The sequence below is a fragment of the Rhincodon typus genome, chromosome 48 (assembly GCF_021869965.1).
Source record: "Rhincodon typus isolate 14 chromosome 48, sRhiTyp1.1, whole genome shotgun sequence".
Classification (NCBI taxonomy): Eukaryota; Metazoa; Chordata; class Chondrichthyes; order Orectolobiformes; family Rhincodontidae; genus Rhincodon; species Rhincodon typus.
Window position 1 is genome coordinate 5,679,485 of NC_063379.1, and position 16,342 is coordinate 5,695,826.

Below are 16,342 nucleotides of genomic sequence, written 5' to 3' on the forward strand. Positions count from 1 at the left end.
TGGGCCCAGTCCGGTCCGCTCTGTTGGGCCTACTGGAGCCCGAGCTGCTGGGCCCACTGGAGTCTGTGCTGCTGGGCCTACTGAGTCCCAGCTGCCGGGCCTATTGAAGATCATGCTGCTGGGCCCACTCGAGTCTGCGCTGTTAGGCCTACTGGATTCCCTCCTGCTGGGCTTCATGGAGTCTTTGCTGCTGGGCCCACTCAAGTTATCACTGCTGGGCCCACTCGAATCTCTGCTGCTGGGCCCACTCGAATCCGTGCTGCTGGGCCCACTCGAGTCCACGCTCTGGGCCCACTTGAGTCCATGATGCTGGGCCCACACAAGTCCATACTGCTGGGCCTACTCAAGTCCCAACAGCTGGGCCTACTGAAGACCATGCTGCTGGGCCCATTCGAATCCGCTCTGTTGGGCCTACTGGAGTCCATGCTGCTGGGCCTACTGGAGTCCCAACAACTTGGCCCACCTGGAGTCCGTACTGCTGGGCCCACTCGAGTCCATGCTGCTGGGCCCACACAAGTCCGCGCTATGGGCCCACTTGAGTCCGTGCTGCTGGACCTACTGGAGTCCGTGCTGCTGGACCTACTGGAGTCCGTGCTGCTGGGCCTACTGGAGTCCCAACAGCTTGGCCTACCTGGAGCCCGCACTGCTGGGCCTACTTGAGTCCATGCTGCTGGGCCTACAGGACTCTTTGTTGCTGGGCCTACCAAGTCCACCCTACTGGGCCTATTTGTGTCCCAACTGCTGGGCCCACTCGAGTCCATGCTGCTGGGCCCACTCGAGTCCATGCTGCTGGGCCCACTCGAGTCCATGCTGCTGGGCCCATTCAAGTCCATGCTGCTGGGCCCACTCGAGTCCGTGCTGCTGGGCCCACTCGAGTCCGTGCTGCTAGGTCCACTCAAGTCCGTGCTGCTAGGTCCACTCGAGTCCGTGCTGCTGGGCCCACTCGAGTCCATGCTGCTGGGTCCACTCGAGTCCTCGCTGCTAGGCCTACTCGAGTCCCTGCTGCTGGGGTCCCTTGAGTCCGCTCTGCTAGGCCGATTGAAGACCTTGCTGCTGGGCCTAATCGAGTCCGTGCTGCTGGGCCTACTCAAGTTCTCGCTATGGGCCCAATTGAGTGTATGCTGCTGGGCCCAGTTGTGTCCATGTTCTTGGGCCTACCAAGTCCACACTACTGGGCCTACCCGTGTCCCAACTGCTGGGCCCACTCGAGTCCGTCCTGCTGGGCCCACTGGTCCCAGCAGCACGGAGGGGTAAGACAGGGTCAAATGGGGAAATAATTACACAAAGAGAAAATGAATGGCTCTTTACTAAAATGTGCATAAGTATTCAGAACAAAACAAAATGAGTTAACTGCCCAAATACAGATAATAGGTATGATCTGATAGCCATTACAGGGACATGGTTGCAAGGAGATCAAAGCTGAAAATAAAATATTTAAGGGTATGTGATTTTCTGAAAGGGTAGGCAGGAAGGAATGGATGATGAGGTAGCATTGTTAGTATGGGATGGAATAACTGTGATAGCAAGAAATAATCTTGAATTGGAAGATGTAAAATCCATTTGTAATATAGTCATACAGCACAGAAACAGACCCTTTGGTCCAACCAGTCCATGCTGACCATAATCCCCAAACTAAACTAGTCCCACCTGCCTGCTCCTGGCCCATATCCCTCCAAACCTCTCCCTATTCATGTACTTATCCAAATGTCTTTTAAATGTTGTAGCTGTACCCACATCCACCACTTCCTCAGGAAGTTCATTCCACACACGAACCACACTCTGGGTAAAAAAATTTGCCCCTCATGTCCTTTTTAAATCTTTCTCCTCTCATCTAAAGAATATGCCTCTGGACTTGAAATTCTCCACCCTAGGGAATAAGATTCCTGCCACTCACTTTATCTATACCTCTCATGAGTTTATAAACCTCTATAAGGTCACCCCTCAACCTCCTATATTCCAGTGAAAAAAGTCCCAGCCTATCCAACCTCCCCTTATAACTCAAACCCTCCAGTTCTGGCAACATCCTGGTAAATCCCTTCTGAACCCTCTCCAGTTTAATAATATCCTTCCTACAACAGGGAGACAGAATTGGACACAGTACTTCAGAAGAGGTCTCACAGACGTCCTGTACATCCCCAACATAGCATCCTAAACTCAAAGGTCTGAGCAACAAAGGCAAGCGTGCTAAATACCTTCTTGATCACCCTGTCTATACGTGATGCAAACTTTAAAGAATTATGTACCTGAATCCCTAGGTCCCTCTGTTCAGTAACACTACCCAAGGCCAAACTTTTAATTATGTAAGTCCTGCCCTGGTTTGTTTTATCAAAATGGGTGAAGGGAAGAAATAAAATGGGGAAGTAAACACTGGTAGGAGTGGTGCACAGGCCCCCTAACTGTAGCTGTATGGTGGGTGAGAGAATAAAGGTATTGAAGGCATGTAATAAAGCTGGGACATTAATTTTCACTACAGTCAGATTGGCAGAAAAATTCAGAGTATTTGGGACAATTTCATAAATCACAGAATCCCTGCAGTGTGGTAACAGGCCATTAGAACCACTAAGTCCACACTGACACTCTGAAGAGTATCCCAACCTACCCGTGTATTTCCCATGGCTAACCCGCCTAGCCTACACATCCCTAGACACTACTGGCAATTTAGCATGGCCAATCCACTTAATCTGCACATCTTTGGACTGTGGGAGGAAACCGGAGCACCCAAAGGAAACCCACGCAGACACAGGGAGAATGTGCAAACTCCACACAGACAGGCACCTGAGGGTGGGATCAAACCCAGGTCCCTGGTGCTGTGAGGTATCAGTGCTAATCACTGAGCCACCACTGCGCCACCCCTAAACTAATACATATTTTTTTTGATTCATTCGTGGGATGTGTGCTTCGCTGCCTGGGCCCAGCATTTATTGCCTGTCCCTAATTGCCCCTTGAGAAGGTGGTAGTGAGCTGCCTTCTTCAACCTTGTTGTGGATCTGTGCAAGGATCAGACTATTTTGGATCTAAAGATGTGCAATGAAGCAGATTTAATAAATGATGTTAGAATAAGATTGCCTAGGAAACAATGACCATAACATGGTAGAATTTGGTTTGAGAGGGAAGAACTTGGGACAGAACCAACTGTGTTAAGCTTAAATACGGGAAATTAGAAAGGAACAATGCTGGCTGGACTGGACTGGAGTTTAATAGCAAAGACAGCCGAGGAACAATGGCAGGTGTTTTGAGAAAATAATCCATGCCTCACTATTCCAGTGAGGAAGGATTCCAGGAAGGGGGTATGTCATCTACGGTTAACTGGGGAAGTTAAGGACAGTATCAAATTCAAAGAAGAAAACACATGGCAAAGATTAACGGGAAGCTACAGGATTGGGAAAGTTTTCAGAACCAACCAAAGACGAATCAAATTTTATGAAGAAGTGGAAAATAAATTCTGAGGGCATACTTGCAAGTAATGTCGAGATGGATGGCAAGAGCTTTTTCAACGATATATAACAAGGAAGAGTCAAGACAAAATGAGCACAGGTCCCTTAGAGAATGGGGGAAATAATAATGGGGAGCCAGGAAATGGCAGAGGAGTTGAATAAATACTTTGCATTGGTCTTTACAGTGGATGACACAAATCGCATCCCAAAATTACTAAATAATACAGTGGCGAAAGGAGGAGAGGAAATAATAACTATCATTGGAGAAAATTAATGGGGTTAAAGGCTTATAAAGTCCCCTGGACCTAATAGAATATATCTAGGATATTAAAGAAAGTAAGTAGCGACAGATATAATGCATGCAATGTTAGTAATCTTTCAGGAATCATTAGAATCTAGAAACATTCCAGAGGATTGGAAAAGTGCCAATGTAACACTTTTATTTAAAATGGGGGAAGGAGACAAACTATACACCAGTTAGCTTAACATCTGTTATTGGGAAAATGTTAGCGTGTATTATAAGGGATGGAATAAACAGCATTTCGAAATAATGAAGCAGATTCAGCATAGATTTGTGAAGGGAAAAGTCACGCCTGATAAATTTAACAGAATTCTTTCAGGAGGTAACAAGCAGGTTAGGTAAAGGGGAAGCAGAGGACATAATGATTTTCAGAAAGCACTCAATAAGGTACCACAGGGAGGGGAGGAGGAGGACGACATAATAACAAGATAAAAGAAAGGGAAGAAATGGTCCATGATTTGAAGGGGTGAACTCAATATTAAGTCCAGAAGGCTGGAAAGTGCCCAGTCTGAAGATGAGATATTGCTTCTTCAGGTAGGCCACACTGGGTGCAGTGAAGGCACAGCACGAGATTGAAGGAGGTACAGGTGAAATGCTGCTTCACCTGGAAAGACTGTTAGGCACTTGGATGGTGAGCAGGGAGACAGGTGAAGGGGCAGGTGTCGCACCTTCTGTGGCTACATGGGAAGGTGCCGTGGGGGCGTGGTATTGATGGTTGTGGAATGGCTTAGGGTGTCCGGGAGGGAACGCTCCCTGTGAAATGCAGACAGCAGGAGTAAGTTGGGATAAGGAGAGGGCATTTTCAGGAAGGGCAATCTGTAACTAGCAGTGTGCCGCAGGGATCAGTGCTGGGCCCACAATTTTTATTCATGACTTGAATGAGGAAAGTGAGTGTACAATAGCCAAGTTTGTGAATCACACAAAAATAGGTGGGAAGCCCCGATGTTGGAGTGGCCCACAGATAGGTTAGTCCAGTGGGCTAAATCCCGGCAGATGGGGAATAATAATGGGGGGTTACAGAAGGAAGAATGAAAGAAATTAATATTATTTAAATGGAGAAAGACTGCAGGAAGCCGCGGAACAGAGGGATTTGGGATCCCTCATCCATGAATCACAAAAAGCTAGTCTCCACATTCAGTGTGTAGTAGGGAAAGTGAATGGAATGTTGGTCTTTATTTCCAATGGGTTGGAGTATAAAAGTAGGGAGGTTTTGCTAAAACTCTGCAACGGCACTAGTCAGACTGCAGCTGGAACCCTGTGAACAGTTTTAGGCTCTGTAGTGAGTGTAGAGAATATGGTTTCCCTGATTCGGGCTGTTAACCTGGTCCAATCAGGGAGCCCTGGCTGACAGATATAAACAGGAGGGTCAGGGGTTCTGCTCACTCTGAGAGCAGGTTCTGATGGAGCTGGATTAGTGTTAAGGACTCTCCATATGTAAATAAAGGGTGTCTTGGTGATGGGATACCTGCCTCTTTTGAATTATTTCATTGGTGATGAGAGAAAAGCATGCTCCTGAAGAGATTTGCTTGCAACAATGGTAAGCATTTCTGGCATTATCCTGTTATTGGGGAAGTTTAACTTGTTTGATCCTGCTGGCTAACACCAGGCCCAGTGTGTGGAAAGAGTCCATTATTTTTTTCCAGGCAAATGATGTTGGGGCAGATGAAAAGCAATGAGTAATTCTCCTGGCAGCATGTGGACCCACAGCCTTTTCAGTTATTAGGAGCCTAACTTTACCTGAGGCACTAGAGACTAAAACCTTTCAAGAGGTGATGGGTTTAGTTCAGGAATATTATGACTCCAAACCTCCTCTAATTCTGAGATGCTATTGGTTTTACTTGGGAATTTGAGAACCAGGGGAATCCATTTTAGGTTTTTGACTAGGTTAAGATGACTGGCAGAGACATGTGACTTTGGTTTAATACTTAATGAGCTGCTGAGAGACTGTTAGGTATGTGGGATTAATGATGTAACCAGGCAAAAGTGCCTACTAGCTGAAGCCCAACTAGACTGCAAACAGGCACTACAACTGGCTTTGTTGTTGGAAAATGTGGCAACAGGAGCTTATCAGTTAGAGTATTCCAATGGATGTGGACTTGAGACAATGAGTCCCACTGGACCTACATTGAGTAACACAACTCCTAGGCCAGTATCCAGGAGTGTGCAGCCCCTGGAAGCTCCACCTACATCTGGTTTGGAACAATTAAACTGCTTAGCAACGACCAATCAAAATAAATGTCTGGTCACCTAGTTCTCGTGGGTGATATTGATGATTGCAAAACCAGTCTTTAACAAAATTTGTTCTGGACTCCAACCCTTAAGTTTGCATAAGACCTTGCCTAGACTGAGAACCTATACTTGGGAAATTTTACAGATTAAGGGTACAACTTCTGTTCTGGTCTCATGAGAAGCAGTTGGTTCAGTTCCCACTGATTGTAGTAAAAGGCTCAGGCCTGAGCTCAATGGGAGTGAAATTAGTTGAGAAGGATTCACCTTTGATTGGTTCAACATTTTTTGATTTGAAAATGGCTGCCTAAGGGAAGTCCTAATTAAATACCTGGAAGTTTTTCAGGGAGGGTCAGGGGCTCTCAAAGGAGTCAAGGCCACCTTGCATGTTGACCAAAAAGCAATCCCATGATTCAGCAAGGCCCTGCCCAGTGCCATTTACCTTAGAGGCTGAAATCGGGGAGGCTGGAAAGTGAAGGAATTGTCAATATTATTACAGTGAGCAAGAGTGATTGTCCTGAGCAAAGGCTATTGACAGATACTGGCTGAACTCCTCCAGGGGGTTCCCAAAATGAAGACGTTGGTGAGTAGTTGTGTCTGGTGGCCAGGATTGGATGCGGTCATAGCTGTGTTGGTGAGGCAGTGCCCAGAGTGCCAACCAAGGACAATTTTTAGGAATTGCTAGGCAAATTCTGGACTTGGCTACATGTCAACCACGCAGGTCCCTTCATGGGCTCTGTTCTTAGTCGTTGTGGAAACCCATGCAAAATGGACGTGCATTCGGTTCATTCATCAAACACGGGACGGTGATAGAAAAACTGACTGTTGGTCCCAGATAATGGGCCATTGTTTGCGAGCTGGGAACCTGAGTATTTCCTAGATTCGGACAATATTCTTCCCACAAGGGCAGCTCCATGCCATCCATCATTCCAGTGGTCTGGCAGAAAGAGCGGTCCAAACTTTGAACACAGCCTTAAAGAAACAGCCTACAGCCTCACTCAACTGTCCTGGTTCCTGCTTGATTAAATGACCACTCCTCATACAGCCACAGGGATAGCCCCAGCGAAGTTGGGGAGGAGACACTGCCCGGTTAAAAGCGATCTTCTTGGACCTGGCAGGGAGGGTGAAACTGCATCAGGAACACCAGCACCAGACGCAGGACTCCTCCAAGTGAGAGAGACAGTTTACCTCGAACAATGACGTTTGGTGTGGGAACCATGGGAATGGCCCTGTGTGGGTAAGAGGCATGGTCGCCATGAGGCCAGGTCCCGTGACGTACAAAGGAGAGAAGGTCCTGAACAAGCAGGTGGATCCTCATGTGCAACCTCACAAACAGGGCTGGAGCAAACCATACCCTGGCCCCCTCTCAACATCCAGATGGGCTGTCGGGAGCCCGCGTGTTCCTCCTGGAATTGAAGGAACCTCGGAGTCTGAGATGGACACGGCAGATGTTGACAGCCTCGAGGCCTTTACTGCCTGAAGATGATGAGTTTCAGCTGAGACGCTGTCGGCACAAGAGATGGGCTAGTTTGGTACATGCAGCCAATATCCGAGGCAGGGTTGGAGGAACCGGACCTGGTGAGAAAGTGCCCCAGGAGAGGCTACAAGAGAAAGAACAGGCCTACATTCCAGGACTTGGTGGATGGTTGGTGGGGGGACAGGATGTAGTGATTGCAATGAGGTCAGTCAGGTGGACCTCCGGAGAAATGAGTTCCCTGATTGGCCCAGGTTAACAGCCCCAGTCAGGGAGCCCTGGCTGACAGGTATAAACAGGAGGGTTGGGGTTCTGCACACTGAGGGAGCTGGGTCAGCGTCGCACACTGTGTGTCAATAAAAGCTGACTTGGTGACAGGATACTGGCCTTTGCAGAGTTATTTCATTCTCAACACCATTACCCATTTCAAAGCCACTCTCTCTAACCCCTGTCACCAGTTTTGAGAGAACTGTGGATCTCTCGCATTCTCCATGACTAAGCTTCTGCAGCCGTTCTGGAGGAAAGAATTCTCAGATTCACAACTTTCAGAGAAAAATAACAAATTTTTCCTCAGCTGGATCAATTCTAAAAGGCTTCCACTCATCCTTATTTGGAAATTCTATACCCCTGGTTACAGACTCCCCCATATAAATAGTGTGTAGAATATGTAGATCCGCAGTACCAGTGTGTCAACATTATTAATATCTCCCTTACCTTGTCGGCCTTTTTGAACTGTTGTAGTCCTTAGGCTGCTCTGAATCTGCAATTCCATGTGGGAGGGAATTCCAGGACTTTTAACCAGCGAAACTGAAGGAACAGCAATATATTTCTAAGGACAATGAGTGGTTTGTAGGGGAACTTACTGGGGGTAGTGTTCCAGCATGTACCTGCTGCCCTTATCGTACTAGAGGGAAGAGTGTTTAGAAGGTGCTATCTACAAATCTTTGGTGAATTGCTGCAGTGCATCCTGTGGCTGGTACTTTCCTGAGCATCAGTGGGGGAGGGAGTGGGATGTTTATGGATGTGGTGCCAATCAAGCAGCTGCTTTGTCCTGGATGGGGTTGAGCTTCACTAGCTGCACTCATTCAGGCCTTGTAGATGGTGGGCAGGCTCTGGAGAGTCAGGAGGTGAGTTACACACTCTGAGCGGCTCTTGTGTCTTTATAGGGTGAGTCCAAATGAATTTCAGATCAATTGTAAACTGTAGATGTTGCTAGAAGGGGATTCTGTGAGGGTAATAACAATGAATGTCAAAGGGTTGATTTATAGTGTAACAATCCCTATTGTGTGGAAGCTGGTCATTCTGCCCAAAGTGCAGCCCACCCAGACCTACCCATCCCTGCATTTTCCTTGGCCAATCCACCCTAACCAACACATCTTTGGACCATGGGAGTTAACTAGAGCACCCAGAGGAAACCCACGCAGACACGGAGAATGTGTAAACTCCACACAGTTGCCCGAGGGTAGAATTGAACCTGGGTCCCTGGTGCCAGGGAGCAGCAGTGCTAACCACTGAGCCACCGTGTGGCCGTGGGTGAATTTAGTTGAAATGCTCTTTGCAACTCTCTGCCTTAGGTTTTATGTTTTTTCAAGAGAGTTGTACAGCATGGAATCAGACCCTTCGGCACAAATCCTCCGGGCTGGCCAGGTTTCCTAAAGTGAACTAGTCCTATGTGCACCTATTTGACCCATATCCCTCTTAAACCTTTCCTATGCATGTACAAGTCCAAATGTCTTTAAAATATTTTAATTTTGTCACATTCACTGTGTAGAACAGAGAAGAAAAGTAAACCCCACTAAAATTGGTGAGATACATTGATTTGATTGTTCTGTATTACCTCTTAACTTTTTTTTTCCCCACTCTGGGTTTCAGGTTTTTTTCTTAAATTGTGCATTCTTTCAGGGGATGCTGGTATTGCCACTGAGGCCAACATTTATTGCCCATCCCTACTTGGCCAGCGTGTATGTTAATACCCAGTCACATGTAGGCCAGACAGGAGTTACAACAGCAGATTTCCTTCCCTAAAGGGTATTAGTGAATGAGATGGGGTTTTAGGAGGATGGATGATAGTGACCACAAAACTATCTCTGAGGCTATATTTCAATTCCAGGTTTTATGAATTGAAATTAAGTTGCCGCAGTCAACTGAACCCCCCTCACACTAGCAACAGCTTGGGCCCCTGAGTTACTGTTCCAGTGGCACTTAACATTGTTCCAATATTACCCCCTCAGATTTGACTTTAATTACAAGCACGGTCCCTTTAAGTGGAATCCTCCCCGGTCAAGGATGACCCACTAAGCGCTCGCTACAGTTGCGCATGCGTAGTTTGCCCCGCACGAAAATGACACCGGCGCGGCGCAACGTATGCGCATGCGTCCCACTCGAATTCGCCACGCACCAAAATGGCACCGAAACATTCCCGCGGGCGTTGCGACGGCTGCGCATGCGTCCTGTTCGCCGTGTGCCCCGCAGCAAGATAGCGGCGGCCGCCATCTTAGGCGCCGTGGGCGGAAATAAAACAGGTCGGAATTCGTCTGACGAGTGGTGGCGGGTCGATGGCGGTCACCGGGGCTCACCGGCGAATGAGGTAGCCGCCCGCATTGAAATGCTGGCTGCGACGATCGGGTTTTTTTCCCGGGCGTGCCGTCATCAGCACGGCGTCACCGTCCGGTGACCTGGCACCCCCAAGGCAGGACGTGCGTCATCAAGAGCGCGACGATTTTCCGCTTTCACCCAGGCAGTGACTGGATCCTAGAAGAGGAGGAGGAGGAGGAGGGGGTTCGGGGGCAAGATGGTCTCTCTGGAGGAATGTGGGGTCTCCAGTTAAAGGGGCAAGTCCTCCCACACCCTTGTTAAAGGCACCAACTGATTGTTTCTTTTTTAAGCCGGCCAAAAAAAAGTAGAATTTGCCTCTGCATTTAATTTCTTTGATTTTTTTTTTTCCTCTTTCATCTCTGGGGATTTGTGCCCAGACACACACACGTACACACCGCCACCACCCCCTCTTCTACCCAACCTCGCCCTTAACCACATCACCCCCCCTCCCCCGCCACCCCTTGCCCTCCACTGTTACAGCCATGAAAACTGCTGGGGTGAAAGGAGAAGAGGAGGAGGAGGAGGACGAGAACGGTAACGGAGTGGGTGAGGCGAACCGCACTGGGTTTGGGGAGCGGCGACGTTGTCTGGGGGGGAACTGGACAATTGGGAGTTGGGAGTTGGGAGGGGGGGGGCGGGGTTCGGGGGGGGGCAAGGCAGGGAGAGGCTGGCAGCTTCCTGGAGGGTGGGGGTTGCACGGTAGATGGCATGGGCCAGGCAGAGTGTGGAGGGGTGGGAGCAGGTGGTGGGTAAGTCATTGGGGGCAGGTGAAGGGTTCAATGGGGGAGGTGGCTCAGGAAAGGTCGAGAGAGGATGGGGGGGACAGCATCGACAAGGGGCTGAATGGCCCATGATATGGTGGTCTCGAGAGGTTCAGAGTAGCCCCCATCCTGGCAGAGTGTCACAGACTCTCCTTCTGTTCCTTTGTAACAGGCTTGAGGAGGGCTGAGCGGTCCCCTCTGGTCCCTGTCTAACGGACTCAAGCAGCCTGAATATTCTTCCTCTCTTCTGGTGTAAAATGCTGAAGCAAGGCTGAATGGCCATCTCCTTGTGATGGACTGCATGGCCTCCTCCCAGTCACAGGATCTGATTTAAGGGGTCCACATCTGGTGCTGTGCCAGCCCCCTAACTCTGTGTCTGTATTGTCTGTTTTCGGGCCTACCTTTCCAGGCTTGGCTTACCCAGACTGGGCCTACAAGCCTGACTCCAGCCCCGGGAGTCGCCAAGTCCAGCTCTGGCACTTCATCCTGGACCTGCTGAGGAAAGAGGAATATCGAGAAGTCATTGCCTGGCAAGGAGATTACGGAGAGTTTGTCATCAAAGACCCAGATGAGGTCGCTCGGCTCTGGGGAAGGAGGAAATGTAAACCTCAGATGAACTATGACAAGCTCAGTCGGGCCCTCAGGTAAGGAGCTGGCTCTGTTCGATGTCTGCTGGACAAAATCAAACCCTCCCAGGGCAGGAACAGCACAGGGGTTAGATACAGAGTCAAGCTCCCTCTACACTGTTTCCCCCCCCCCCCCCCCGCATCAAACACTCCCAGGGACAGGGACAGGGACAGCGACAGCACCAGCACAGGGTTAGATACAGGGTAAAGCTCCCACAGTTTCTCTCACTCTCTTTCCCTATCCCCCCTCTGTACCACTCTCTGTCTCTCTATCTGCCCAGCTCTTTTTCCCTCTGTCCAGCCCTTCGTCTGGTTCCCATGTCCAGTCCCTCTGTCTCTTGCTCTTTTGCTGTCTCCCTATTGCACTGTCACCTCTCCTCCACTCCTGAATGTTCGTGTCACCCTCTGTCTGCCTGGGACTTGCCTTGTGTCATTAGAACATAGAACATTACAGTGCAGCACAGGCCCTTCGGCCCTCGATGTTGCGCCGACCGTGAAACCAATCTGAAGCCCATCTAACCTAAACTATTCCATTATCATCCATATGTTTATCCAATGACCATTTAAATGCCCTTAAAGTGGGCGAGTCTACTATTTTTGCAGGCAGGGCATTCCACGCCCTTACTACTCTCTGAGTAAAGAACCTACCTCTGACATCTGTCCTATATCTACCACCCCTCAATTTAAAGCTATGTCCCATCGTGCTAGCCATCACCATCCGAGGAAAAAGGCTCCCACTGTCCACCCTATCTAATCCTCTGATCATCTTGTATGTCTCTATCAAGTCACCTCTTAACCTTCTCTCTAACGAAAACAGCCTCAAAACCCTCAGCCTTTCCTCATAAGACCTTCCCTCCATACCAGGCAACATCTTGGTAAATCTCCTCTGCACCCTTTCCAATGCTTCCACATCCTTCCTATAATGCGGTGACCAGAACTGTACGCAATACTCCAAGTGCGGCCGCACCAGAGTTTTGTACAGCTGCAACATGACCTCATGGCTCCGAAACGCAATCCCTCTACCAATAAAACCTAACATACTGTACGCCTTCTTAACAACGCTATCAACCTGGGTGGCAACTTTCAGTGATCTATGCACATGGACACCGAGATCTTTCTGCTCATCCACACTACCAAGAATCTTACCATTAGCCCAGTACTCTGTATTCCTGTTACTCCTTCCAAAGTGAATCACCTCACACTTTTCCGCATTAAACTCCATTTGCCACCTCTCAGCCCAGCTCTGCAGCTTATCTATGTCCCTCTGTAAACTGCAACATCCTTCCGCACTATCCACAACTCCACCGACTTTGGTGTCATCCGCAAATTTACTAACCCATCCTTCTACGCCCTCATCCAGGTCATTTATAAAAATGACAAACAGCAGTGGCCCCAAAACAGATCCTTGAGGTACACCACTAGTAACTGAACTCCAGGATGAACATTTCCCATCAACCACCACCCTCTGTCTTCTTACAGCTAGCCAATTTCTGATCCAAACTGCTAAATCACCCTCAATCCCATGCCTCCGTATTTTCTGCAATAGCCTACCATGGGGAACCTTATTACTGCCTCACTGTCTGTTTCCCCATGCCTCTTACCCACCTCCCCTTGGATCCTCCCCATTCGAATGCCTGTCAACCCTGTCTCCTTGACTGTCCCTCCCACTGTTTCTCCATCACCCTGTACTCCCCCCACCCCACACCCCACACCCCACCCCAAAACACAGTTCCTACCTCCACACTGCTTCTTTCATCCTCGCTACCCCTCCTCTCATTCTGTCATTCTCCATTTCACCCCTTTCCTCTCAGTGTCATTCTGTCTCTCTTTCTCTCTCTGTATGCCTCAAACTCTGTCTCTCCCCCATTTCTTTCTCTCGCTCTCTCTCTCTCTCGCTCTGTCTAACTCCACAGCGCCCTGTGCCTCTCTGTCTCCCCTGACTCTCGATTTGCTTTTTCACCCAGGTATTACTACAACAAGAGAATTCTCCACAAAACCAAAGGGAAACGATTTACTTACAAGTTTAACTTCAATAAAATGCTGATGGTGAACTATCCCTTTATCGATGTACGAGGATCTGGTGAGTGTAGGCTTGAGACAGCCTTCTGGAGAGGGTTTTACAGACTGGATGCAAATCAGGGAAATTTGTTTTATATACAGCGTAACAACCACCTGGGAGTGAGTTACAGACTGGAATCTAATCGGGGATTCAGAGTTGTCGATTATATTCAGAAGCAGATACCCAATAGAGACTTACAGACCAATTGAGCGATTTGGGGGTGGTTTTAATATGGAATAACACATAGCCAGTGGAGGGTTACAGACTGGAATCCAGATAATAAGTTTGGTGGTTTCTGCAAAAACAACAGATTATGTGGGAATGCAACACAAACTGTAACCTAATCAAGGGCTTCAGTGATTTATTCAGAACAACACATAGCCTTGAGTAATTTAGAGACTGGTATCTAATCAAGGATCTTGGCTGGTTTTTGTCTAGAATAACAGATACCCAGGAGGGGGTTACAGACTGGAAGCTAATTGAGGGATTTAGGGTGGTTTACATACAGAATAACATACCCACTGGTTGAGTTACAGACTGGATGGGTTTCAAGGTGATCTGTCTCTGGAATAAGAGATACATGGGAGTCTGGTATCAGGAGTGTGGAGCAGAGTTGGGAGTCTGCAGTGACTCAGATGGAGAAGAGTCTGCATCCTGGCAAGTGAGAATTGCACAAGGCTTTGGGAAGAGAGTGAGAGTAGTGGGCTGACAGAAACAGGGTTCAGGCTGAGATGGGAAGCAAGGGTGCGTCTCCAAATCTCTAATCCTAAGGCCAGCATGGTGGCTCAGAGGTTAGCACAGCACCAGAGACCCGTGTTCGATTCCACCCTCGGGTGACTATCCGTATGGAGTTTGTACATTCTGCGTTGGTTTCCTCCCACAGTCTAAAGGTGTGCAGAGTAGGGTGGATTGGCCACGGGATACGCAGGGTTAATGGGATAGGGGTACGTGCCTGCGTGGGATGCTGTTCAGAGGGGTGGTGTAGTCTCGATGGGCCAAATGGCCTGTTTCTGCATTGTAGAGATTCCATTATTGTTCTCTTCGATGATCTAATGGGTTAGTTCATTCCTTTCTTGCATTTTTAAACACTGTTAATCTTCCAGGCAGACAGCAAGGTGATGGTCGGGGGAGGAAGGAGGTAGAAACAGTGAATATTCATAAAGGTCTAGAGGAGAGGAAGAGGACAGAGAGCAGGATGGGGACAATGTCCTGTGTATTGGAAGTCTAATGTTTGTTTTTTGATTTTATTTTCCATTTTCTCTCCATTCCCCACCGCCCCCATGCCTTCCTACAGGTGCCGTTCCCCAGAGTGCTCCCCCGATTCCCACTGGCTCCTCCCTGTTCCACTTCCCAGGCCCAGAGCCTGTGTCCCCAGGTTGTTGCAGTGGGACTGTCACTCCCCGAGGCCGTGGGCCCCCAATCTCTGTGGTTGCGGATCAGGAGGGATCAGATAGCAGGGCTCGCTTCCCATCAGGCAGCCTCCCCATCCGCCTGTACCCGGATCCAGGCAGCCCCTTCTCACCGGGTCCCCTTCCAACTCCAGCCCCAGGCTTCGGACTGAGCCCTGGCCCAGGCCCATGCCCCGGGGGCCGCTTCAGCTTCAACCCCGAGGAGATGAGCCTGTGGCTACAGGCCCACGCCCGCTCCGTCTACCACTACCACCTGAGCCCTCGCTCCTTCCCCTTTCCCCGCTACCCTACTCCTGCCCCCGCCACCGACGATGAGCCCCCTGCCCCCAGCATCAGGCTACAGGCCCCGCCGCCAGGCCGCAAGCCCCGGGCTGAGCCCCAGGGGGCGCATTTCGCCAAGCCGGCGCCGCCTCCCACGGCGGAACAGCCGGCTGGCTCCAGCCCTGGGATAGGGGCCGGGGTCTGTCCTCTAAGAGGCCGGGGGTCCGAGCACAGCAGCTCCATGCCCCTCAAACTGCGTTTCAAGAGGCGCTGGGTGAGCGAGAATGGTGTGGAGAAGGCCCCAGGCCTGGGACCAGCCCCCTCCCCTTCCCCCTCCCCCTCCTCCTCCTCCTCCTTCTGCCCTCCTGCCTCTGAGGGAGCTGTCCCCCCAGCCTCTGAGGAGGAAGAGGGGCAGTGCAGGCTGAAGCCAGGCTGCTCCGGGGGGCTCACGGACTGAGGGAAGGAGAGAGAGAGACAAAGAGAGAGAGAGACTGGCGAAACAGTGAGGGCGACTCATCAAGATCATCAACATCCCCCTGAGCAGGTCTTCTACAAACAACATCTCACCTCCTGCCTTCATAACCCTTCCTCTTCCTCCCCTTGCTCTCTCTGCCCCCTCCTCCCCCCGCTCTCTCTCCCCCCCCCCGCCCCTCCCCTCGCTCTCTCTCCCTTCGTGTCCCCCCCTCTCCTCTGCCCCTTACTCACTCCCTACCTCCTTTACTCACCCCCTGTGACTCCCCTCTCATTCCCCCACCCTATTTACTCTGCTCCTTCCTTTACTCACTCACGTAACTCCTCACGCCCCCACTTCGTCCACTCCCCCTTCACTCGTTCACTTCCCACCCTCCGACTGCTCGCTCCCTCTCTTCACTCTTCCTAAACACATCCCTCACTCCCCTCATGCCCCTCACATCCTGCTCTCCTCCCCTTCTTTCCTTATTCCTCACCCCTCTCCTTCCCCTCATTCCCTTTGCACCATCTCCTCACTCCGTCCCCACTAACCTCACCCCTTCCACACACCCCTTCTTCCTCCCTTGTACTCCCTTCTCTGCCTACTCCCCTCGCTCTGCCCCTCAATCCCTCACCTTGCACCTACCCTCACTCCTTCTCCCTCACACTGCCCGGTGTGTGTAAAGGGGGAGGGGGGTGGGTGAGAGGGTTAATCCCCCTCCGATAGGGGAACAGACTGCCCGGTG

The 16,342-nt window shown here is 50.0% G+C and overlaps 1 protein-coding gene across 2 annotated transcripts; it reads left to right on the plus strand.

The window, feature by feature from the left end:
- The first annotated feature begins 9,978 nt into the window (after positions 1–9,978).
- Positions 9,979–16,336, plus strand: LOC109926294 (ETS translocation variant 3-like). 2 transcript variants are annotated; one of them, XM_048620785.1, is made up of 4 exons: positions 9,979–10,576; positions 11,201–11,435; positions 13,382–13,497; positions 14,771–16,336. In XM_048620785.1, exons 1-4 carry the CDS (start codon positions 10,513–10,515, stop codon positions 15,601–15,603), a joined length of 1,248 nt encoding a protein of 415 aa, XP_048476742.1. In that variant the 5' UTR covers positions 9,979–10,512; the 3' UTR covers positions 15,604–16,336. The 2 variants fall into 2 exon arrangements, with proteins under 2 accessions (XP_048476742.1, XP_048476743.1); XM_048620786.1 differs by having other exon boundaries at positions 9,979–10,564.
- Positions 16,337–16,342: the final 6 nt, after the last annotated feature.